Below are 26,753 nucleotides of genomic sequence, written 5' to 3'. Positions count from 1 at the left end.
TGACTTTTTATGTTTTATTTTCATGTTATTGTCACGCATCTTATTTTCCCTAACTTACCTTTTATTTATTTAAAATTTATACACCTTTCAGATTCCGAAGACTGTGCTTAAAGGAAAAGAGAGAAATGGGTATACATGTCAAAATAAATTGAATTTTCTTTTTCCATTATATGTGTACTCTGGTAATCTTTATCCAATTTTGTATATTGTTCTTTGCTTCTGTAGTTTATCTTTCTCTGTTCTCTAGGACAGCACTAGATGTTTCCAAAATATAAGTCAGGTTAGGGCCCTGCCCTGTTCAAACTCTCCTATAACTTCTTATCACCCAGAGAATAAAACCCCACATCTCCATGCTGGTGTGCAGGCCCCCGTTGTCCCCTGTTTCCCAGTGCTCATCCCGTGTCTCCCTGAGCTTCTACTACACAGCTGCTGTCGGAGGGCACCAGGCCCCCCACACCGCCCCTGCCTCTCCGTGACCTTTCTGCTCGAGGTCCCTCAGCAGATTTTCATGTGTCTCTCTCCCTTACATCGTTCCCACATCTTCTCTTAAAGATATTTTCCTCAGAAGTTCTGCCTGACCACAGTTTTGAAAATAGCAATTTTGTCAGTACCCTCAATCCCCTGTCATACTGTGTAGATCCTTATGCATCACTCAAATTCAGCCAAACACACATTCTGATGGAATGTAAATTCCTAGAGGGCTTGATGCATAAGAGGTGCTCAGTAAACCTGTTCAATGAGTGTATGAATGAATGAGTTTGATGAAGAACTTTTTTCTCATAATTTCTGATGAAAAGTTCTGCTGGATTATATTAAAAATAAGCCACGCACAATATATAGTTACCAATTAATTAATGTTAAGTATATGTCTTTAAAATCGACAGTGCCCATTAATCATGGATAAGAAAACGAATAGTTGTCTCGGTGGCAGAGTCCCTCTCCTGGTTTGTCTGACTCCCCTCGGAGTGTCAGAGAGCATCAGGAGTGTTTTTGCTTTGTTTTTCTTCTAAATCACAGTGCAGCATTCAGTTATTATTTTAACTCTTCCATGCCGATCACATTTCATGCGTTTGCCTCTAATGAAGCAGCCACATCTGATAACCCTCCGCCGTTCTCAGCCGTCTCCTGCTGCTGTTTATTAACCACCAGGCCTATGGCACATGGGAACTGTCTTCCACGCAGACGTGTGTCTCCGCCACCTACGCTTACCAAACGTTAATGTGCAACACATCACCGACACGACGCGCAAAGTTGGGATCTCTAAAGTTGACAGTTTTTCTCTAAAATTTCTATTTTTTTAAGTAAAAAGTTGTTTAATTTAAAATCTTAATTTTCTGTCTCCTTTAAAGATTGAAGTTCTTACAGACTTAAGATTCTTTTCTGAAGCCTTCCATGAGATGTCCCAGATTTTTTATGGAAAGAACATGCCTTCCTTAATACCCGCCGGAGTTAAAGCCAGTGTGAAAGTGAAGGTAAACCTGTTGATTTAATACAAAGCCACTTCTTCACCTTTTGAAGGCTGCGTTTCTGACTTCCAGGGGACACTTTCCCAAAGGTGTTCCGACAAGTCTCTGGTTCTGTAGACCTGTTCATTAAGCCTGATGATAGCTGTCACCAGGCTTTCACAAGTTTCATTTGTCTGTCCTGAAAGGTGTCCCCGGGGGAGGGTGTGTGGTCTCAGTGTAGAGTTTTACAGTGAAATTCTGGCTCTACACAGTAGTTATCACAGAGGGCCTCAGTAGACACCTCTCTCAGTTAGTGCTGGGGCTAATCTTATCATTTCAGATTAGTGTTATTTTTTTGGTAAAGGTCTATTTATTTATTAATTTTTAGAGAGAAGAGAAGGGAGGGAGAAAGAGGGAGAGGAACATCAGTGTGTGGTTGCCCCTTGTGTGGCCCCCTGCTGGGGACCTGGCCCTGAACCCAAGCATGCGCCCTGACTGGGAATCAAACTGGTGACCCCCTGGTTCACAGCCCATGCTCAATCCACTGAGCTACACCAGCCTGGGCTCAGGTTAAAGTTCTCAGTACGGTTTCCCCTCATGTTTTATTTGGATGTTTTTGGCTAGTATACTTTATACCAAAGAGTTAAGCATGTATTTTTCAAATTTCTTCTGATTTCTGTGAGGAGAGCACATTCCTCTACTTTGTCTACTCTTTTTTGATTTGGGGAGCTTATTTTACCTAGCTCACCTGCTTTCTATTTGTAAATCAGATAATTCTGAGGCATCCTTGAAACCAAATGCAGGTGTCTATGTTTAAATCAGAGCGAACTACAACTTTCCTCTGCTTTAGTTTTAGTTTGATCTGGGAATCACTGGGTGATCTCATTTTAGGGAGGTACTTGGACTCTCGTGTGTCAGCAGGACAGGAAATAGAAGGAGGTGACAAGTCCGTTTCTTGGGGGCCCCGGCGTGTGTGAGGAGTGAGACCGACAGACAGATGCCTGCTGCTGGGATTCGGTTTGGGAGCACTAAAACAAGCCGGGGGGTGGGCTGTAAGCACCTAAAACAAGCCGGGGGGTGGGCTGTAAGCACCTAAAACAAGCCGGGGGGTGGGCTGTAAGCACCTAAAACAAGCCGGGGGGGGCTGTAAGCACCTAAAACAAGCCGGGGGGTGGGCTGTAAGCACCTAAAACAAGCCAGGGGGTGGGCTGTAAGCACCTAAAACAAGCTGGGGGGTGGGCTGTAAGCATCTAAAACAAGCCGGGGGGGGTGGGTTGTAAGTCTGGAAAATTACTTACTTATGCTGACACTGTATTTACATGTAGTACATTAATTACTTTAACGTATTCCCTTAAAACGCATCTGCTTATTTCTCAATCTGACCGCTAACAGCATTGTAGTTTGCTACGATAGGGTAAGTGTGAGGATATCTACAGAAAATCCTAAAAGGGACCTTTGATAGGCATGGTGTGTGTGTGTGTGTGTGTGTGTGTGTGTGTGTGTGTGTACACATGTATCTGTTTATCTTTTGGGGAATCAGTTGTTTTGTTCATTTTCTGTGACATGAATTAATTTATTTTCTTACCTCAGTAAAATTAGCAGTATTTTTCTTTTGCTTGCTTCTCAGTCAACAGCCTTTCCCTATAGTAAATGGTGTACATTTTATCACTAAAATCATTCATTAATCCATTTAAGTATTTATTGAGAGCTTACTGGATACAGGCACTATTCCAGGCACGAGGACAGAGCAGTGTGAGGATTAATAGTTCTAGCCTTCCTGGAGGTCTGCTGCCCCTGGACAGTCTAGGGAAAAAGACAAACAATGAACGTGTTGAGCACATAAATATATGTCAGGTGGTGATGTGCTATGAGAGCAATCCAGCTGCGGTCGGAGGACACAGTGTCCAGAGCAGCAGGTGGTTGTTTTATTGAGGGTGGTTTGGGAAGTCCCTCTAATAAGGGAGTTTTGAGGATGCAAGATTCTTTCAAAAAGGAGGAGCTACATGGCAAAGGCCCTGAGGGGGATTCCTACAGGCCGTGGTTGAGGAAAACTAAGGAGATAGGAGAGGCTGGAATAGAGAGGAAGAGGAGGAGAAGAGGGTGGGACCCAGGAACAGGTCTTAGAGGACCTTATAGGCCTTGGCCAGGGCTGGAGTTTACTCTAAATGAGGTAGAAACCTTGCAGAACTTTGAACAGAGGACTGATGGGATAGGAATTAAATATCAAAGGACCACTTTGCTTGCTGTTTGTGGACTAGACTGTGGATAAGTATAAAGGACTGTGGGTATAAATAGGGAGACCGGCTAGAAGGCCTTTGCACACAATCTGAGTGAGATGTGCCAGTGGGTGGGGCATGGTGGTGGAAGGAGTGAAAAGTGATTCATTTCTGGGCATTGCGACAGTAGAGCTGGCCGTGTTTATGGACGATGATTTCAGTGTGGGGCGTAAGAGAAAGGAATCAAGCATGACTGCAGAGCGTTCAACATGAGCAACTGGTAGGAGGGAGTTTTTATGAACGGAGGGGGGGGAGTGCTGCTCCGGCAGGGCTGGCACAGGTTTCGTAGGAGAGCTCTAGTAGTCACACAGGTGGAGATGCAGAGTCGGTAGGTGCAGAGCGCGTACGGTCTGGAACTCGGGGGAGAGGCTGGGGCTTCTGGTAGGTTTGGGATCATTAGCATAGAGATTTCCAGTCGTGGAACTGGATGAAATCAGCTGGGGACTGAAGTAGGTGGGAAATGTAGGAGTCAGAGAGTGGACCCCTAGGGTCAGCTAGCTGCCTTTAGGATCCAGGAGTGAGAGAAGGAGAAAGAAACCAGTTGGGTAGCAAGAGAAACAGGAGAGTTTTCAATGGTCACCACTTTCACCAAAGTAAACAAATAATCTGAAGCCAAAATTGAAAGATAAATTCCAAATTTCATTTTTATCCACTAGTTATCGTAAGACGAAAGTGCAGGTACATTGTCTCCCAGGGGTTGTGACTTCAAGTCTTGTATTTTCAAAGTTAATGTGCAGCTTTACAGCTGCAGCTGGGAGTTTGAAAAGTGTAATTAAAGGAGGAAATGTGCTCAGGGCTTGTAACAGGAGCCAGTGTTGTCAGCTGCAGGCCAGGTGTTTAAAGAGAGAATTAATAAATCAGATTTCGGTTGTCAGAGAAGTACAGTAAGTCCTCACTTAAAGTCACCTGATATGTTCTTAGAAATTGCAACTTTAAGTGCAACAATGTACCCTAAAACCGATATCCTAAGAAAATTGATATAACGAAGAGGTAAGTTCCTATGGCATAATTCTGGTCACAAAAAACAAATATCACCAAACTTCTAAATGAAGACTCAATCCACATCTAATATTAATCATTAAAGTAAATATGAGCTCTACATACATGTAAGAAAGATGAATAAAAACAAGATAGCCCTGGCTGGTGTAGCTCAGTGGATTGAGCACAGGCCTGCGAACCAGGCAATCGGGGTTCGATTCCCAGTCAGGGCACATGCCTGGGTTGCAGGGCGGTTCCCTGCAGGCCAGTTCCCAGCAGGGGACACACAAGAGGCAACCATACGTTGATGTTTCTCTCCCTCTCTCCTTCCCTTCTCCCTCTCCTTCCCTTCCCCTCTAAAGATAAGTAAATAAAAATCTTTAAAAATAAATAAAATTTAAAAACAAACAAACAAAAAACACAAGTAAGATAATGGTGTTCCAACCCGCTTATTCCAGTTCAGGGTCATGGGTAGGTGGAGCCTATCCCAGCAGCTCAGATACCAGATGGGAGCCCACCCTGCACCAAAAGCTCTTCCAGCACCGGGTGCACTCACACACCCACACTCACCCAGACTGGGACAGTTTAGAAACCCCAGTGAACCCCACACGTGCATCTCTGTGACGTGGGAGGAACTTGGAGTCCCCAGGGAGGACAGGCACAGGCCCGGGGAGGACATGCGGCCTCCGCGCAGACCGTGGCCCCTGCTGGAGACCCATTTTTTCCCCTCGTCAGCATTATGACAAACAGCATTGAGTGAAACAATGTAATTCGAGGACCTGCTCTGTCTGAAAAAGTCTTGCATATTATTGTTGGACTTCTCACAGGCTTTTAAACCATTCTCTTTTAACATTAGACTCCTTGAGGTTCTGCTCCCATCACCAAGTCTAAAGACCCATCAACTCTCTTCAAATTATGTCACCAAATATCTCTCCTGGATTCAGTTATGCATTTTCTGATGTATTCCAGGAGGTAAAGAATATCTTCAAACAAAGGGAAAAAGTTAAAACACGGCCAACACTTTCAGTAAGAGCTTTCCGTGATGTCTTGGTTCAGGGGTTCCGCAAAAACAGATCCCGAGACAAAGATTTGGAAGCAAATGGCATTTCTGGGAGGTAGTTCCAGAAAGAACTCGCTTCTGAGCGAGTGGGAAAGTCTGATAGGGACGGGAGGAAAAGCGTTCCGTGGAGCATCGATGAGGTTGGGACCCCCAGAGAGAGCCACTGGGACTGTCTCTGTGCCTCATTGGTGTGGGATGCTCCCTGCACTTCCGGCCTCCCCTGATGCCCCCGCGGCCACAGTGCTCTCAAGCAGTGAGGCACAGGTGAAGTAGGATACTCTCCGTACCTGATCGCCTGTCCCCCAGAGCTGCTGGTGACTTCCAGGTGACCGAGGACATAGGAGCAGGGCAGCAGTGTTGACATCTACAATGAACACTTTTCATAAAGGGCCTTCCCTGCCCAGAGAAATGCACCCTAGTTTATGATAAAACAGTCTCCTGTAGCAAATCAATTGAATATTTCTTCACACAACATTATACAGTATTTAGAGCCAAACATATTAATAGGTAATTCATTAAAAAAGAAAACCACAAAAAAAGTCATTCTGAAGAGTAATACAATTTAACCTCAAACTGGCCAAGATTATATATATTCTCACTTGAGGACAACTTTGCATTGTTTGTGGAGAGGAAGGAAGAGACAGAGAGAGAAAGAGAAACATTGATTGGTTGTCTTTTCATATGTGGCCTGACTGGGGATCGAACCTGTGACTTTTTGGTCTACAGACCATGCTCCAACAAAGTCACAGTGGCTGGGCCTGGCCAAGATATTTTTAAGTGCTAATGCTCAGTGCTGTTAAAAGTGCAATAATCCTGGCATTTTCAAACAACATGGGTAGAAGTGTAAGTTAAGCCAGTTCCTCTCAGTTTTCTCAATATATTCTTGTCTTACAGCCCTGTAATTCTGCTTCCAGGGGTGTCTCCAAAGGTGATAATAAGAAATACAGACAAAATAGTCACCAGTGTTATTTAAATAGACTGTATGGTGGGGTGGGGGTGGCAGGTCCTCCCCTTCCATGTCTAACAGAGGGAAGAGTTGAAGTTACTATGCCACAGTCAGAGGACAGAGCATGGCCCGGCCACCAGGCTGAAGTTCACAGATAATGGAGCGGGAAAATGATTATGATGTAACGTGCAGTGAAAAGGAATACAGATCTGTATGTAAAATTTTAAAATACAGTGGAGACAACTATACTTGAACAACAATTAAAAAATAAAAGGAAATAAAATACATCTAAAAAGACATTAAAATATTGACATTGGCAACCTAAAAAAGTTGATTTATCTGTGACAATTACTGTCTTTCTATTATTCTTGTCTTTCCTGACTATAACATGTAGTACTTTTATAGTAAACATGAGGTTTAAAATACATTTAGAACACATTAACAGTTTTATTTAAAAGAACACTCAAGCCCTGGCTGGTGTAGCTCAGTGGATTGAGAGTGGGCCTTGGAACTAGAGGGTTGCAGTTCGATTCCCAGTCAGGGCACATGCCTGGGTTGCAGGCCAGTTCCCAGCAGGGGATGCATGAGAGGCAACCATACATTGATATTCTCTCCCACTCTCCTTCCCTTCCCCTATAAAGATAAATAAATAAAATCTTAAAAAAAGAACACTCAATTTTTTTGTTTCTAATGTTAATATTTTGTATGTTGACAGGCCTTTCAATCATTTGACTCAGGAAAGCCTCTTACTAGTAAAGAAAACATACAGGTAAGGATGCCAGTAGTTTAAAAACATTGGATATAGAGTGCGGATAATTTTTGAGTCATTTAAACCTATGGGGTAGCTGTAATCTTTGTTTTTGAAAATCCTCTGTGTACTGCACTCCTTGATTTCTCAAAATGCTGAGGCCAGAGGTAAGGTAAGATTGGACCCAAACTGATCTGGTTTTTGAATTGGGCAAATATCAGCTGTTGCTCCTAAAGTTTTTGATTACACATGTGTATTCAGCTTGTTCATCTAGCTGTGTCAAGTATCTCACTTTGATATTTGATTACCTGCACAATAATGGCTGACCTTGATTATAAGAGAACGACTTTGTATATTTTGCAATAGCCCACTTGTTCAACCCAGCTTTTACTCCTATCCTTTGCCCCAGTTTGAGACTGCCTTTCAGGCAATGGTTTGGAAGTTGCTCTTTTCTTCTTTTACTTAACGTTTTTTATTAAGATGTAATCGACATATCACATTGTATAAGTGTAAGGTGTACACATGCTATTTTGATGCATTTCTATATTGCACTACCGTTACCACCATGGAGATAGCGGCTCCTCTGATCTCCCCAACATTTCTTACAAAGAGAGGGCTGGACTGCCCCTCTCAATGTGTTCATTCTTGTCAGTAATTGAATGGTTGGGATTTAAGCTTCTGACCTAGTAGCACTGAACGAACTGGAGATAATCATTTATAAAGATCTCAGGGCTGTCGACAGTCTGTCTTCCAGAAGGCGTTAGAGCACAGGAGAGGTGGTGCACCCACTTGGTGAAGGGGTAGTGGACAGGCAGGGCTCGCTCTCCCCAGTGACAGCTCCTGCATGTGGGCAAGTGCAGATCGTTTGAATTTTTAAATGCTAGGAAACAGCATTCTGTTTTATTGAGAAAGATATTTTTTTCATGAAATAATTTTGAGAGACACGTCTTCACAATTGCTTTATTTTCATTTTTCCTAATTTTAATAAGAATATATCCACCTTTTATTAAATGTATTCTTTTTACTTTTCTATTTAATTTCACAAACTTTACATACAATTATGCTTCAGATAATTCATTGTTTGTGCTTTAAAGTTTAATTTATAAGCAAGCTGCCTGAAATGAAAGAGCTGGTATTAGAAAGATATAAATACATATTCATATTTCATTTTAGTGTTCCAAGATCTTGGGATGCTTAAGAATATTTATTTCTTTCCAGTTATAAATGCCAAAGCATCCTAAAAACACTTTTTTAAGGAGTGGTTGGGAATCTAAAAAGAATGTCTGCCTTCCTATTTCTTTTTAAACAAAAGAGACTCATCGAATAATGGAAAACTGATTTCTATTAGCTGCTTAATTAAAACAGAGCTGTTGGTCTGCTCAAGACTCTTCAGATTACACTTTGCGTTTTTTTGTGCAGAGTGAGAGGAAGGAGTGTTAAATAGCATTTCTAATTAATCTTCTTTTGATTCTCAAGTGTTTGTGTGTAATTGTTAAGACTCATTAAATCGCTGCTGGGAAGAGAAAAGAGAAGAGAAAACTCCTTCTTCCCATCCCCCCAGTGGCTCTGCCGGGTTTTTTCCAGACCTGGAACATCAGCCATTTTCCACCACAGTCCCTTGCGGCTCCGCTCAGTGCTGCTCCCAGTCTGGCTCTTCCTCCCCGTGTTCCTTCCTCCCCTAATTTAGGAGGGGTTTGCGAAAGGAGAAGGAACAGTAGCAGCTGACCTCCCCGCTGCCAGCAGTGCCTCAGATGCCCCCCAAAACAATGAGAACTTTTTTTTCTTTGCATTCACGTAAAGCAAATACTTTCCTTCTTTTCTAGAATAAACAGCCCCAGCTTCTGCACTACATATTAATTCAACAAATCTGTAATAAGAGCCCACTGCAGGCAAGGCGCTATTCCAGTACTGTGAAATAAACACATCATTCGATAACACAGACAAACTCCAAGCCCTTGGGAAGCTTATATTTTAGTGGGCAAGGCTAGTAATAAACATACGGTTAGACGTGATAAATAAGTAAATGATGCCGTATGTTAGAAGGTGACCCATGCTCTGGGGGGAATGAACCCAGCACTGTGTAAAGGGGACTGGGAACGTGGGGCTTTGTTGGGGGTTGTGACTTTAAATGGGGTGATCGGGTTAGTCCTCACTGAGGTGGTATTTGTGAGTAGATTTGAAACAAGTAAAGACACAAGTCATATGAAGTACGGGGAAAGAATAATCTAGGAAGGTGGTACAGTGATTGCCAAGGTCACGGTGAGGAGCATGCTGGCCGGCGTTACAAGAACTGTGTGAATGATGGGGGAGCAGCAGGGGATGAGGTTGGAGAGCTGACAGGGTGCCCGTTTGACAAGGGCCTTGTAGGGCCTTTGCGAGTTAGGTTCTTTTTTTTTTTTTTTTTTTTTTTTTTTTTTTTTTTTTTTTTTTTTTCCCTTCCGGTTCTTACTCTGAACAGAAGGGGGAGCCACTGGGAGGTTTGAAACAGAGGTGTGGCCTGATCTGCTTATGTTTCAAAAGGATTACTGTAGCTAATCCGTGGAGCCTACTGGGTATTACCATACTGTCCTAGTGCAGTGAATCAACCATACAGATCCCCAGCCTTCTCAGAGCTTTACATTTGAGTGTGTGTGCACGTGTGTGTGTCGGGGAGGGCGGGTTTGTGGGGGTCGGCTAGGAGTGCAGTTCCGGACACGTTCAGTTTGAGGTACCAGTTAGATATTTGAGTGAAGGTATTGAGTCAGAAATTGATTATATGTGTCTTGAGTTCAGAAGAGAGATTGGAGCTGGAGAAAAAAACTTTTATGTCATCAGCATTTACATGAAATTAAAACCCCGGGCCTGATTAAGATCATCTAAGGGAGAGAGTGAGGAGACAAAAGAGGCCGGAGCCCTGAGACCCTCCCGTGTTAAGAGGTGGTGGAGAGCGGGAAGGACCAGCAAGGAGGACTGATGAGGGGTGGCCAGTAGGAAAGAAATCAAGGGAGCACGGTGGCCTGAAAGCTAAGAGAAATATTTTCAGAAGAGAGAATGATTAATAGTGTCAAATGTTGCTAATGAATCAAACACTATAATTTACTGAGTCCTAAAAATGCTATTTTTTTTCACATTTAACATCTCTGAAATTAGAATAAATTTTACAGTTGTAACCCTGTGACAGTTTAATTGGCATATGAGATAATGTTTTATAGATCAGTGATTTTTCAACCTTTTTCATGTCATGGCACACATAAACCCATTATTAAAATTCTGTGGCACACCAAACTATATTTTTCCCTCTTTGAGAAAAAAATACAGGTGCAATTTTGATTCTTTCACACCAGACAGCTATTGTGTTGACTGTTGTCATTTTTTAATTTGACAATCTAAGAGAAAACAGATCAGCGCTCCTGACTAAATAGTCAGGGATTGTATCTTTTCAAAATTCTTGTGGCAAGAATCTTGTGGAAGAATTCTTGTGGTTGAAAATTGCTGTCTTAGATTATAAGTAATATGACAAAGGAGGACTAGGGACTGAACATTGGATTAGTCAAGTTTAGGCCATTGGTGACATTGACCAAAGGGTTTCAGTGTAGGGAAGGAGTGGGTTTATAAGCAAATGAAAGGAGAGAAATGAGAGTATTGACAACTCTTTAGGTCATGCTGTAAAGAGGAGCAAGAATTAGGGGAGTAGCTGGAGAGTCAGGTTATAGGGTTTTCGTCTTTTGAGGTGGAGAAGACAGCATGGCTGTGTGCTGATGGGAATGCCACTGTAGAAAAGGCACATTTACGATGCAGGGAGAACGAGTAGACCAGTGGGGACAGGGTCGGTGGGGTGGCTTAAGTGCCAGAAAGGAAGGTGGAGTGGCGGGGCAGGCGCTTGGGTAGGTTGGAGAGATGGTGGCATTTGTGGGGTCTGTGGACACTACTTTGCTTCAATATTCAGTTAAGTAGAGAAAGCAAGGTCATTCACTGGGAGAGACATTAGGGAGGAAGAGTTAACATTGAGCAACAAGAGAAGTGCGAAGATGGTTGTCTAGGAGAGAGTGAGAACAAGTGGACTGGGAACATGTAGAAGGACTGGGCAGCACTGAGGTTTGGTCGGGAACTTAAAGTGGGAGCGTTGGCCATGACTGCATGATCTTCTCCCGCCGCCTCCAATGGCAGGGTGCGTGCCCCAGGGAGGTTCCGTGTTGGACTTCTCCGGGGCTGTGATCTGGCAGGGGAAGAGTGTACACACAGGACTGGGGTCAGGGAGTTGAGGCTGTGCACAGGGCGGAGTTCTAATGATTGAGTGTGGATCTGAGCCTGGAGGGAGCTTGCTTATCCACCCACTCTTCCCACTCCTGTCCTCACAGCCCTAACTCACTCCTGTTAAAGCAGAGCAGCCAGCATGCGTGGCTGATGAGCTTTTGCAGTTTCTCTGTTTTGCAGGTGTCGCTTCCCTTGCTTGCAGCCCTGGTTCACTCTCGTCATGTGGTCGGGCTGGTCCCGTGAGACACAGGTCACAGGTTGGTGGGGAGCTGCCGTTTCTCTATTTATGGTACCTTGCGTCTGCCCCTGCGTTTTCTCACCCCGAACCAGATGGGGAATGCAAGAGAAGACTAGAGCTAATGATATCTAAAACCAGTATTTTACTTATTTATCTTTTGAATTTTCCCCCCATTTTCCTTAGGCACTTGATGAATTAATACAGAAAGGCTTGCCTCAGGTTCTGGTTACAATTGGCCATCAGCATCTCTTAAACAAGTTTTCTTTTGCGAAAGCATACTTGCTAGTAAGTGTGGCTGCAACGATAAATTGTGTCCCAGAAAATCTATTAAGAACAGTCTACCATGGATTTTTGTCCGAGAGGAGCAGAGCCAACCTCCCCAGCTTGAAAGGTGATCTGCCTTATTGTTTGCTTGCTTTTCTTTCTTCTCACTGTTTCCAACTATACCCGTCTTCACCCCAGTAATCCCTCTGAACAATTTAATGTCTGTTCTTCCATATTTTCTTCTAAATGTACTAATCATGTACATATGTATTTATGTTTATGTTTGGGGTCACATTTATCCATATATCTCCATGGCCGTACTTTATATATACACACACACCCCAAATAGAATTTGTCATGTATTCACATGAAGTATTTCTATATTTTTTCTGCATCTTGCCTTTCTTATGCAGAAGAATTTCACTAAAACCATTCTTACGTCAACTGCATTGCGTTGGTTCACTGTCCCGGCTGTGCGGTGTTCTCTGCTGTGAGCGTCCTGCGGCTACTCACATAGTCCCCCATCCACTGCATTCTCTTTGTTTCCAGGGAGCAGGGCTGAAGCGCTGCCGGTCCATGTGATACAGTGGGAAGTTCCACGGGATAAGGTGCCCACGATGGAACTTGTAGGCCATACGTAGTGCAGCTGTGGTTTGCAAATGTATTAGACATCATCATAAAAATGATTGGTTTTCACCATCAAGTACGATATTTACTGTGGGTTTTATATATCTGTCTTTTATCACATAGAGGAATTTCTCTTTCATTCCTAGTTTGTTGAATGATTTTTGTCATGATAGAGTGTTGGATTTTGTTAAATGCCTTCTCTGCATCCATTCAGATGATTCTGTGACTTTTGGTTTTTTATAGTAATATGGTATATTATATTAATCGGTTTTTGAATGTTTAACCAATCTTGTTTTCTTCATCATGGTGTATAATTTTTTTATGTGTTGCTGGTTTCTGTTTGCTAATATTTGATGAAGATATTCAAATCCGTATTTATAAAAGTATTGGTGTGTATTTTTCTTTTTTTTTGTGATTCTTTGTCTAGTTTTGATATCAGAGTAATATTGGCCTCTATTTTAAGATGTAAATTTTATTATTATTCTGATCTAGTAAGGCCAGCAGATTAGAAGGTGGCTGCTTTGAACACAGTTCGTGGTGTACAGCTCCCCAGAGCAGGGCTGTGCCACAGTATGGAGGGGCCGCCCGGGGAGAAGCAGTGAGGAAAACTCGGGTCGGATCCTGCCAGGGTCCATGCGCCCTCAGGCTGATGCTCCCTCCTCCCAGGGTCCTTTGCTGTCAGGCTCCGGGCGTTTGTTTTCTTTGCCTCTCACTGTCTTCCTTCGGGAAGAAGACCCAGGCCCAGGTCTCCCTGCTGGGCCTTTCCCAGGGCTCACGCCTTCACTTAGGCTCAGCCCACTTCTAGCTCCAGAACCTCCCAGTGCAGGAGCAGAGCCAGGCAGCGCGACGAGAGGAAGTGAGATGTGTTCGGACTCGTGTTATTCCAGACTCCTTCTTCCTCCTCGCCACACTTAGTGTCTTAGGTGGGCAATTTTTGCAGTAATTCCTGGTCAAACAATGACTTGCATTAGTTTTTCTCTCTTTTCTGTAGTCTGAAAGCCGTGCTTACCAAAGCAGGCAATGTCTGTGATATAAATTCTCTCAATTCTCCCTGACAAAGAATAAGGGCCAACTTCGTATTGTGGGTGGGAATTTGGAGATATTTGAGGATTATCAATTGTGCTACTTCAAATGGTGTCGTTCTCCAGTCCTAGAGCTTGTGAAAATCAGAAGAACTGATGCTTCCAAGAAGATCTTATTAAAATATTATAAATATCTGGAAGACCCTAAATACTCTGAGGACCTTAAGAGGTTCTGGAATTTCTAGGGCAGGAACCAGCATCTGATCACTCAAATAACATCACTAAGCATCCAAAAGATCCTTTCAGAAATGTCTGATTTGTTGTAAGAATTGGTCTCGGTCTTTTAATGTGTGATGTTTAGAGACTATTTAATATAGCAGTATATTTCTAGTTACTATTGTAGGGTTTTTAGCATTAAACCTATGGATAGTTTCCCAATTAGTGATGCATTTTATAAACTAATTTTTAATTTTTAAACTAACCACAGATGTCCTTGGTTCTTTCAAAATTTTGTGTTTTATAGATCTCTGTTTAAAGGATGATAGAAACTCATTTAATCATCTTAGTCATCTTAGAAAAGTGAAAGATGAATTCACTGTTAGCACAATAAAGGTAAGTTTTACAATGTTTTCAAGTCACAGTAAATCAGTTACCAGGATGCCCACCTTGTGGCTACTGACAGGCCCCTTTCCGGGTTGTGCTTGCTGTTAGGAGACCAAGTAGATCTCTTGCCTAGGCCTGGTCTGGGCTGAGGTGGAGTCTGCTCCCTGTGAGAAAAGTCGGATAACCCAGGGGTGTCAGACTCCGAATCTACAACCCAACTGGGTGCTGCAGGACATGCAGTTTTCTATCTGATAGCACTTCAGTGTTCCAAACCCTGTGACTCATTCCCTAATATTAATAGTGAAACAATAGCAACAAAAACAGCTACCATGTATTCAGTCTTTCCACACGACAGGCATTATGTGTGATTATTTTCACAGGCATATGGTGTAGGTATTAATCGTTTTTGAACTGTGTTGTGCTGAACCATGAGAAAATTGAAGCTTAGACAGGAGGAAATTCACTAACACTATACAACTAATCAAATACAGATCATGCACTTAACCGTCATGCAGATTGGCTTAGAGCTGATACAGTGTTTACTTCTCTGTACACCCAAGACTTCAGAGGCCCATTCCTGGAAAGACTGGCCGGTCCCTTTCTGTTTTGCCACGTCAGGTTGTGATTTCCCATTGATGGCCCCCTGTAAAATCTCATTGTCCTCACATTACCCGTGAGGTGACATGGCTAACTTGAAATGCAGTAGGCTCTTATTATTCACAGATTTAGTATTTGCTAATTCTAAAATTTACTTATAACCCAAATCAATATTTATGGCTTTTTTGTGCTCATCTGTGGACATGATAGAGCATAGAAAGGTGTGCATTGCCCAGCCTACACTTGCCCAGCTGGGTCGAACGAGGCAAAGCACTGAGCTTTTGTTTCCACTCTCCTACTATAAATAAGTGTCCGTTTCACAGTCTAGTTATTGCCATGTTTTTTTTTAATGTTGTGTTTTTTTGTTGCTGGTTTTATTATGACCCACAAGCTCTAGTGCTGAAGTACTGTTCAGTGTTTCTAAGTACAAGAGGCTTATGATATGCCCTATGGAGAAAAGAAGTGGGTTAGTTAAGTTTCAGTCAGGCATTAGTTATAGAGCTATTGACTGTGGGTTCAAGGTTTACGAATCTACAGTAGATATTAAATAATATGTTTTTAAACATAAACACACATTGAACACAAGGTTATATATTGATCAGTTGGCAACAAATGTTGTGGCCAGAGGCTCTTAGGAGCATATTCCTGTATTTCCCCTAAGAAAAATGGTTCAGTGTTTGCTAATTCAGTGTTTGTAGCAACTTTATTGAACGTAACTGCTGTAAATAAGCATGCGTGAGCGTCAGCTGCACATTCACTGAAGGGCAACTGTTGTACATGTTTACTCTTGCCATTACTTTCCTTTTCATTCTCTGTTGTGTTTTTGCTGCTCACTGATGATAATCAAATTTCCTTTTTTGATCTTCACTTGTCATTACTTGCCAGTACAAAAAATACTTGATGGCTAAGAATGAGATCTTATTTGTATTATTTCCGAACTTGTGTGATTGTGTGGTCTTCTTTTTTTTTTTTTTAGTCAATTTTACTGACAGAAGCCGAAGAGAAGCTAAACTCCCTTGTGTCCGAGTTGGGGCAGCCGGGCCAGAAGAGCCTCTCCCAGTGCTCCGCGGGCCCCCTGGAGGTCGTGGTGCAGGCCCAGCTGCAGCTGGCTGCCATCGCCCTGCAGAGGCACCGGGCTGCCTACAGGTGAGTCTCCATGCCCCTGGGAGAGCTCTCCTCACCCGGATTTGTTAAAATATGACTAAACTTTATCAATTCCTAGATTAATAGAGCCTACTTATTTTATATTATTCAAGGAAGTTATTATTTTCTGAAAACTTCAGATTAAATACATTGTCTGTTTTAATCTTCCAGCTTTTTTTATTATACCCAAATTCCATGCACTAAACTCCATGCATTCATTCAGAATTTGGAACGGGAGCTAATTTTCAGATGGTCATTCTCTTCGTAAAGGAGGAGCCCCCCCTGCAGCTTTTGCAAAGGGGGCAATCAATTCAGCAGAAATCCCCTTTTGCTTTGATTGGAAACATACAATCATTTCATCAGTGAGAGCCTTGACTGAAGGCCATTCTGTGATTAACAACCTCTAGGTTTGATTTTATGCTAGAGGCAGTATAAGTTTTTGGAAATTTATACTTTTTGTGGTTTCTAAGCAGTGATGAAATCCATAAAGCCTATTTGGAGCAGTGATTCTCAGAGTGTGGTCTGCAGACTTCTGGGTGCGTCCCTGAGAGCTTTACAGGGGTCTGTGTGATCCAAACCACTGTTAATATAAAACCAGGATTCCATTCGCCTTCTTCTTGTGTTGTGGCTTCCATCGATGCTGTGAAAGCAACAGTGGTGACGCTTCCGGGTCTCCCTGTGGGTCAGAGCAGCGGCCACATGTGTAGTCACGGCTGCTTCACCACCACACACTTGCAGTCGGAAAGGGGTCAGCTTCACTGGCGGGTGCCTTCCGTGGAGCGGCAGGGTCTGTTACATCTATGACTCCCTCTCCTTGACTCTGTTTATAATGTGCTGTGGGAACACGAGGCGGGAACTAACGCCCGCAGCACCTGTGTCGCACATGGGGTTGCTCGTCGTCTCGAGAAAGCACATGTGTGATGGACCTGAGAGGCAAACAGCTGTTTGGTTTTTTTTTCATGGAATGCTGTTTTTATTTGGGAAAAAAACCCCTGCAAAATGTAGTTACTCTGACTTGAGTATTTGACAGGTGTTTTGTTGAAAATGAGCACAGTGGACATGCCACTTCTAGGAAAACAGCCAATCGTATTGGTTACCAGTCATGACATCTGACCTTTCGTGGGAAAATTAGAATTTTGGAAAATTCGTATTTGCCACCATGAACTTGACGGTTTACTAATGCTTATTTTTCTGGTGAGATTGGTAGTAATATTAACAAGTATCATTTTCAAAATTGAGTGATGAAATGTTTCAGCTTCAAAGGAGTCTGCATAAACTCAGAGAGCTAATATTTTGCAAATGACCAATCCACGATGTTCCAAAGTCCTGGTTAACGAGCTGGACCAACAGGTTTCATGTAAGAGAGTAGGGAAAGTTCATCAGTGTGTGGTGCCAGGTGCCACATGGCAACAGACTTTTAAGAAACTAGAGCTTATCACAGTGTTGTGTAGTCCCAAAGAATAATGTTCACAATTGTTTGAAGAAGCTGTTAAAATACTCTTCCCATTTCCAACAACTATTTGTGTGAGGGCCTAGTCCTCATATACTTCAGTCAAAACAATATGTTACAATAGACTGAATGGAGAAGCAGATATGAAAGTCTTCTATTAAATAGATTTTCTCTTAAACCAGACATTAGGCAAATTTGTAAAAATGTAAACAGTGGCATCATTTGTGCTCATTTTCTTGATCTTTTGGCAAATATAGTTGTTTTCCATTAAAACGCATTATTAATTTAGCATGTGATGGGTTTCTTGTTTTTATTTTAAGACAAATTAGTAAATACGAAGTTAAACATATTTAATTAACTTCAGCTCAAGGTCTAATATGGTAAATATTGATGGAGTTCTTTGGGATTCTCAATCATTCTGAAGGGTATAACTGAGTGCTGAAATTTTTTAAGAATTTGAGAAGTACTGGTTTAGTGTATTGGCACATTCATAGCTGTCTTTGAGAATACTATGGTAGGTGATGGATGATGACATAGGCTTAGGATAGTAATATGCCATTTTCTTCACTGAAGTTTGAAGAGTGAAGAAACTTTTACTATATGATTCCTATAGAAAGTATATGACATGAACATATTTAAGTATTTATATGTTAATGACAATAAAATACATGACTATATGATTTCCTCTAGAAAAATATAGAAAATACAGAACTCTTTTCTCAGTGCGTCACACAGCAACAGCAGCCTGGAAAACCTGTTTTTTGTTCGCATACCTTCATTCTTTTCCTAGCTCTCTGCATGTCTTACACCCTTTTGGTGTGGAGTAATATAAGTGACTTTTATTTTGTAGGGAAGAAGTAGAAACTAAAAATTACAAAATGGCCACAGGAAGGAGTGTTACAGTAGCACTTTAATTTGCAGACCAAATAGACATATGCAAATAACGTGCAAGTGTATCCGAATCACTCCTGTTTTAACACGAACCTGGTCCTTGGGACAAAACCTGCAAAAACTTTGATGTTACCGCCTCTTCGCAGCAGAGTTGTCATTTGGGGAAGCCTGCTGTCAGGATGAATGAGTTTCTCTTAGGTGAACTTTACCTCCCGCGAGCTTCTGTCTGGGAGCTGCTGAAAGCGTTGGACAGTCTCTTTCCCAGATGACGGTTAGCTTGACATTTCACGATACTTCTAATAAAATTACACGTCAAGGAAACTGAAAGACACGTTCCCTGGGGTGACAGGTAAAGTGAGCCGCATGGGTTTTAGGAGAACAAACTGACCATTTTGTCATGAATATTAATGAGAAATAAATGGGATCAAAGTTATTCAGACTATATTTCTACTTCTTTTAGGGCTGCCTCTCTCAGAATTCTTTCTTTAAAAAAAAAGTGTTCCTTTCTGTTCTTTTTTTCTATTTCATTTATTGTTTAAATGAGATAACACCTGAGCCTTTTAATTTTGTGTCAGAATGAAACTTCCTACCTTTGGGCTTTAGACCATCGGTGGTGGGTGATCCTCCTACACTTTGTCTCTCAAGTGGAGAGGAGATGATGGAAATTTTCCGTTTTGCAACTAAGTAGTACCAGGTGGATTAGTGCATACTAACACCAGGTGGATTATTATGTACTAATGTGTTTATATTTTATTCATTAACTTTTGGGATTAGCCAGATTCCAAACCCCAATCCTGCTTTCTCTTGACATCACAGTTTTGGACTTCGGAATCAGAAGGCTGGTAGGAGCATCACTTTTTCTCCCCAGGGTCCTCCCGTAGCCATCCTGTACCAGCCTCTGGAGCTACCCAGTAAACCAGGGGCCATAGAAACATATGTGGCAAAGAGGGATTTTCATACCTTTATACCTAATGAATAAGTGTTACATTTTTCCTTGTTGTTTTCTTGCTTGTTCATTTAGTTTTACTTTAACTAAAAACCAGTAAGTTCATACAATCAGAAACAATACCTTCATCTACAAGTTTCTATACCATTTTAATGACTCAGAGGAATCTAGGGAATTTAAAATTCAATAATTGCACAAAGTTTCTCCTTCTGGTTAATAACCTAGAAGAAAATCAATGCAGTTTCCTCTCCCCAGTCCTCCTGCCTAACTCAATATAGTAATAATGATAACAGCTAGCACGCACTGGGTGCTGTCTATTTGTCATGAACTCCTCTTTCTGAGCACATCCCACCCTCACTAGAATTTCAGTTCCACAAGGGCCAGAGCTGTGTCCACAGACCTTAGATTTGTTCCTGTCCCATAGCAGGTGCTCAACACTATGAGTATTACAGTGGGATTATTATAATAATCCCACTGTAATACTCTGGGATCCTACACACAGAGACCATGAATACTGACCAAGCTGATCACAAGCTAGGCCAGACACCTCAGTAACTGACCCAAATGAGGAGGTGTAGTGAAGTGTCGCCATCTGAGCTCCGCCTTGATGAGACTGCTGTGGCTGCTGTCTGGAGGCCAGGACAGCAGGGCGTGAGCCACTGTGGGAGGCTGGTCAGGAAGCTCCTGTGGCCATCCAGCCCAGAGATGATGCAGCCTGGACAGAGGCCTTAGCAGTGGAGGAGGGGAAGTGAGGAGCTGCTGGCAGGCATCCCTATTTCCAAATGGAAGCTGACAGCACTGGCTATGGATTGAACATAGAGTGTGAGTCCGAGAGGAAGTAGTGATGGTTCTGGGCTCTGCCTGGGATAGAGGGCAGAGAAGAGGACGGGGTTTGGCGGAGGAGGTGTGAGCAAGGGGAGCTGCTTGTAACCTGTTCTATCAGTCTCCCAGGGCTACTATAGCAAAGGACCAAAAACTGGGTGACTTAAAACAATAGGATTTTATTGTTTCACTGTACTGAAGGCTAGAAGTCCAAAATCGAGGGGTCAGCAGCTGTGTTCTTTCTGACAGCTGCAAGTGACGAGAGCCCTGCCGTGCTGTTTCTAGTTTCCGGTGTTTGCTGACAACCCTTGGCATTCCTTGGCTTGTGGGTGTGTCACTGCAGTCACGTGGCCGTGTTCTCTCCTCGTGTCTTCACTTCATCTTCCCTCTGTGGATGTTCGTCTGTCCAAATTTTCTGTGTCATCGGGACACCAGTTAAAGTGGAATAGGGTCGGCCCTAATGACTTCATCTTAACCTGATTTCCTCAGATCCTTATTCTGAGGCACTAAGGTTTAGGATTTAACATGCCTTTTGGGTGTAACACAATTCAGCCTATAACACCTGTTAAATGTGCTCGCCAATGAACTATTCAAGTGGAGATACCAAGTTGGGAATTAGATAGATGGGTGTTTTGTCCATTTGGCCCTCACCCAGTCTTCCCACGTTATAAATAACGCCGTGATAAGCATCTTCAGGTGTATAGACTTTTCTCTTTGGGGATAGATTTTCAGAAGAAGAAGCCTCTTTATATAGGCTTGGAAAACTGTGATGTCAGTGGTAAATTTATTATTCTCAGGGGTGGAAGGCGTGCCGGTCTGCAGTGCAAATTTATGTGTAGAGTGACAGCAAAAAAGAATTCCTATTTCCTGGGTTCTATGTTCTTAATTTAGTACGTTTTCCTCTGGCTAGACACTGATTAAGCAATAATTTAGCTTAAGAATTTCTAAGTATATAGCATTGAGTAACCGTATTGTAACCTCAAAAATCTGGAGAACCATATTCTGATTTATATAAAATGCATATATGTTCATTTTATTAGTGCTATTGTTAGTAAATTTTGTTCTAAACATTGGAAACTTTCATTTATTTATTCTTGTATTTGCTCACTTTCATTTAAAAAATATGTTTTAGGTTCTATTCTGTCCCAGCCTCTAGGTGCTGGGTTTCAACAGGGCACAATAAGACACATTAGCTGCAGAGCAGTTTACAGGCCATTAGATAGTGTGGTAGTACTACCCTGTGGTTAAGACCGGGGTGCTGTTAGGGCCCATACAAGTCACACCTCACAACTTTGGGGTGGAGGGAGAGTGGGAAGGTTTTCCAGAGGAAGAGCCTTAGCAAATAACAGATGCCACCAGTGTAATACTAGCAACACTTAAAATATGTTCTCTATTTTAGTGCTGCAATAGTGTTTTCCACGCTTAAACTCCTCCAGGATTCAAAACTTTTTAAAAAGAAGGTAGAACAAGATGACAGAGAGAATTCCCTCTCGACAGGAACTTCTGTATGTATGAATTTCATATTTACCCTTATTATAACTATTGGCATGCTAGAAAATTGTCTCATTAGTTGGGTGCAACAAGGGGGTAAAGTAGAAATAACACTGAATATAGAGAATAAAGATCCAGGTTTAAGCCCAGTTTATGCAATTTATTGATTGGTGTACCTTGAGCAAGTCCCTTAAACTTCTGTAACAACATTTAAATTTAAATCTCATTTGTGAACTGATGGAATTGGATGTCATCATCACTAAAGTCCCACCAAACGTATCAGTATAGAAGTCGACATCTGACTTCACTAGCAAAGTCGTTTCGTTTGACTTTGCTCTTCACGTCACTTTTTAGCTGTCACTGTAGCATCGCCAGTGTGGCGCCTGGGCTGTTCCCCACCTTGGACTTCTCCTGGCTGTGTTCTCCCATACCCAGCTCTCCAATCCGTTGACAACGGATGTTGCAAATTCTTTGATATTTTACTGGATTTTTGATAAGATCAAGTAATTTAATAATAAAGCATTGTTTGAAACATAAAGATTCGTTGCATAGAATCTCCCCTCGTAATTTTAAACTTTACTAATAAAATTGCTAATATCTATTTTCATTACAATGAAGTAAAATTAATTGTCTTAAATAGATACTCATTTTTTACTATATTAAAAGTAATACAAGTTCTAATAAGCAGTCTAATTCTGAGAATTGACTTAGAGGAATGGTTGTTGACCACTGTCAGACAGTGCACAGGACAGTTTGCCACAACAGTTGCCTGGCACACCGTGTCAGTGGTGTCAAGGCGGAGAAACCCTGACTTAGAGCGACTTGTGACTTGGCTCTTCCATAGCAACAGGAGCTGTAGGCACTGAGAGAGTGAGGTATGTGGATGAGGCGGATGGGACTTGCGGGCTGCCGATCTAGACCCTAGACCCTCCATTACTCGTGTCTGGTGTGGTCACCAGCGCGCCTCCAGGCCTCTGTTCACTTCTTACTCTGTTTCCAGGAGCAGCTCTTCCTCCTCTTCTGTCCTTCTCAACTGTCCATCCAGATTCCAGCTCCCTTCCAGCCCCCCCTCCAGTCCCGAAAGCTGCTCCTTGATAGCAGGTGCTGCTGATTGGTAGGAGAAGATGAACTGTCAGAGATGCAAAGCAGGAAATTCCCAGAACAAATGGGCGTTGGTCTAAATGATTTTGGAGTTCCCAAGTGTCTAAATATGATTGATTTCTGCCAGCCCCTGGAAAAAGCTTTCTTTGCACCTCCCTCCCAGGAGTTCTAGACACCAGCCACCCTTTGTAAAGTGTCATATGTTTGAGATGTAAGCTGAAAACAGCAATGGAACACAAGGGATTAAGACCGTGGGCTCTGAAGTCAGAAAGACACAAGTTTGAAGCCCACCTTTGCCAAAATATGATGAATTTTAAGCAAATAGTTAACTTTTCTAGGCACATGATAAGCACTTGATAAATATTAGCCAGTATTATTTATTATTATTCAGTCTTTAAGGTGATGTTTAAAAAATTTTTGAGGACATGGAATCTGCTGATAATAAAATTTGCAATGAAAAATTCAGACCATTTTTCAACAATGGGTATAAAGATAAAAAGGAAAGCTACAGAGCCGCGCCCCAAAACTGTCAACAGAGGGTTGTGAGGTTGTGGGTGCTCTTATTTGTTTGTTTTCTCTGTGTGTTTCTCATGTTTTATGGAATATGCAAGCATAATTTTCAAAATTAAAATTTAATACTGTTAAATGATATTGGATGCTTCTTTTAACTCATATCATATTTGGCATTAGGCTAGAACTTAGACATTATTGAATGTGAAATTAACCATAATTTTAATGTTGTCTAGGCCACTGAAATTAAAGACGATGAATTTTTAGATCCCATTTCCCTAAATTCTCGAGAATATTTCAACATTCACTTGTGGCTGAGGTGCCGCTTGGCGTTGGTGACAGCCTTTGTCGCGCAGATCCGTGGCATTGGAATTGTGAAAGGTACAAATATCCTGTTTTCTTAAAGTTTTTATTTAAAGTGACTTTATGTAGGTAACAGAGTTTTTATTGGGATAGAGTTTACTATAACATTAACCTTTTATAACTCTCTAGCTTAATGTGTTTCCAGAACAAAAAATTCAGGTTATTAAATAAGAATAATCATTTTCAACCATCTCTAGCATCCAATGATATACACGTTACTGGTGTATGCAAAGCAGGCAACAAGATTTTAAAATGCCGATGCGCAGGTCTTCTTGTCCTCCGGGAAGGCAGACTAGCGTACGGGGCCCAGAGCACAGATTCTGGAGCCCGCTGCCTTGGGTCAGCTGTTCCTCTTACCACTTCGTTGCTGTGTGACCTTGGCCAACTCTCTTAATCCCCCTGTGCCTAATTTCCTCCTCTGTACAATGGAGATAAGTGTACCTGTTTCATAGGATTGTTGTTAAACTTAAATGAGTTAAATTTATAAAGTTCTTAGATCACAGGTTGGCTCATATGAATGTTAGTTAGTTCTTATAGTGATTAATAATTATCTACTTGTAAACCTATTTATCCACCCATCTCTATCCATCTCCCAAATGAAGTTATTTCATGCAGTATTATTAATACTTTTGCAGCATTTAGATACTCTAAAGTACTTCCTCCCACATTAAAACATTTATTTCATGTTTCATGTGCTCTGTTTGTTTTCTTTGTGTCTTCCTACCCTTCTGTATTAGACAATATTCCTGTGATGAACGTGAGGTGTATCATGCACATCTACCTTCTTACTTTCTCAGTGCAGTTTAATGACTACACGTGTTTATTTTAGAAAACGATATGACAGATTACGTTAGCCTCATCAATGAAGCGTGTGTGGAGGCGAAAAGCGCGGGAGACAAGGAGCTAGAGGCTGAATTCCTGATGCAAGCGGTAATTATTGGCCTACAAGAAAAGCATTTAAAGGCAGACATCATAACAAACCTTCAGGTATGAAGAAAGCTTCATTCACATTGATATTTACTAAAGGATTCGGTTTAGAACAAAAGGAGAGAATTTTAGATTCCATTAGGTACTGAATGTGTAACAGGCAGTATGGCTAGGCTGTTGTTTCAGTGAATTGCAAACAGTATGATCACCAGGAATATGTTTATTTTAATAGGCCATAATACATTTGCTTGAAGGAAGTGAGTTTATTTCTCCCCGATCTCATTTAACCCTGGTAAGAAGCTTGCTTTTGCTGGATGACTTAACAAAAGCAGAGAAATTCAAGACAGCTCCCTCTTCAAAAACAGAAAAAATGAATTTCTTGACTCAGTCTCACAACATTCTTATTGACCAGGTGAGAGTGCTTTTGTGGCCATGAGATTTAGAAACTTGTTCTTCTGTTTTTTCTTTCCTTATTCCAAACCACTTTAGTTAATTACAATGTGTCTTTTATAGATGCTAACTTTTGGAGAAACAATCGAATTTCCTTCATCAAACACTGACTATGCAAGCCCATTACAGCCTTTGAAAAATGTCTACCTTCCTCATGTCTTGTTATTGGCCAAAACAAAAATGAGAATTGGTAAGAACACTTAAACATACATTATACTCAAGCCATTGATGAAAAAATGTAAGTCATTTTCAGGTATACTATTATTCGAGGACATTTATATGGGACAATATTTATGAATACTGAAACTCTATTTAACAAATAGTTTTTGGTCATTCACCACATGCCAAACTCTGTATGAGGACCTGGGAAGTAATTTTAGATTAAAACCGATATAGTCCCTGCTTTTAGTGTAGGAGGCAGAAATAAACAAGTAAACAAACCATGTAGGAGTATATATTGTATTATAAATATTGTATAAATAAATATTTTATAAAATAAAATATTTTTGATAACAATTAGGAAATCAGCCAGAATATAGAAAGTAAATATAGGATAATGAGTTAAGTACATCTACGTAATCATACATTGTTCGTGTTATAAAAGATGGATCAGGTCTGTTGATAGAGAACAAGGATGAGACAGCTGCCTGTTGAGTCACAAGTGCACTGCAGAGGCACAGGGAGCAGTGAGTTGTGGCCTCTTCGGTCAGGACAAGCTTGACATGTTCTGGAACCGCAAGGAGACAAGTACAGCCAGAGCGGAGTGGGTGCGGGCAGCCTAGTGGGAGGAGCTAAGTTGGGGATGGTTTGAGTTTCAAGGTATTACCCTGCCTGCAAGGTGGAGAATAGGTTGGAGAGTGAACTGAAGCCAGCCAAGAGTTGACCTGACCGAGTAGGTGGACAGTAAGCACAAAGCTCACAGCTCCTCTGAAGCCGAGGAGGTGCTCTCCAGGACACTTCTCTGATCTTTGACCCACGGCTGCCTGCCTCTAGCTTCCAGGCTCCTGTCCAGCTCCGGGGTCAGAAAGTTTTGTACCGATTCTCTTTTCTAACCTGTACTTAACCATGCATTTTTTCTTTTCTGTATTTCTGATACTTTGACATCTGGTACCTTACTGACTAGGAAGAAACTTCCTCTCTCAGAATTAGCCAATTGCTAGAGATTAGCAAAGGACTTCCCATTGAACATGCCTTACCTGTGCAGACTAACCATTCCAGGGCTTCATCAGCTCCTTTGTTGTCCTTTGCTGGGCTCTTATACTCTGGGCCACTATAACCCTTCCTGAACAGCATCTGACTACCAGCAGAGCCCACTGGAATTATTTAAACCAGCCCGTCCTAAACCTGCCAAGTCTGTCTACCCTGCCCCACCCATTCCTTCCCATGAAAACCATAACAAAGGTTACTCATCCACAGTTCCCCTTGCTCGTCCACCTCCTCGGCCACCCTGGAGCTTCCCTGTGGGGCCCTGCATGGTGTGCTGGGCCTCTTCCTTTTGGGAATAGTCACAAACTGTCTTTTCAATGGCAACCTAATGTCCCCTGACCTGGTATCCTCTTCAGACCTCAATAATAATAAAATCTAAAATTTTAAAATGTTCCCCCTGCCACCTGGGACCTGTC

At 41.9% G+C, this 26,753-nt stretch overlaps 1 protein-coding gene across 1 annotated transcript in view; it reads left to right on the top strand.

The window, feature by feature from the left end:
* Nucleotides 1–26,753, top strand: part of CFAP54 (cilia and flagella associated protein 54) — a 253,182-nt gene that overhangs the window by 159,366 nt on the left and 67,063 nt on the right. The window contains 10 exon segments of the mRNA XM_037160832.2: nucleotides 1,350–1,472; nucleotides 7,421–7,474; nucleotides 12,108–12,315; nucleotides 14,361–14,449; nucleotides 16,014–16,183; nucleotides 21,689–21,794; nucleotides 23,628–23,772; nucleotides 24,584–24,741; nucleotides 24,914–25,093; nucleotides 25,195–25,321. Of these exon segments, the coding sequence (XP_037016727.2) occupies nucleotides 1,350–1,472; nucleotides 7,421–7,474; nucleotides 12,108–12,315; nucleotides 14,361–14,449; nucleotides 16,014–16,183; nucleotides 21,689–21,794; nucleotides 23,628–23,772; nucleotides 24,584–24,741; nucleotides 24,914–25,093; nucleotides 25,195–25,321 (1,360 nt within the window).

This window comes from Artibeus jamaicensis, unplaced genomic scaffold, assembly GCF_021234435.1.
Source record: "Artibeus jamaicensis isolate MK-2021 breed Jamaican fruit bat unplaced genomic scaffold, CSHL_Jam_final contig_233, whole genome shotgun sequence".
NCBI lineage: Eukaryota > Metazoa > Chordata > Mammalia > Chiroptera > Phyllostomidae > Artibeus > Artibeus jamaicensis.
This window is presented reverse-complemented; position numbering and strand designations above follow the sequence as displayed.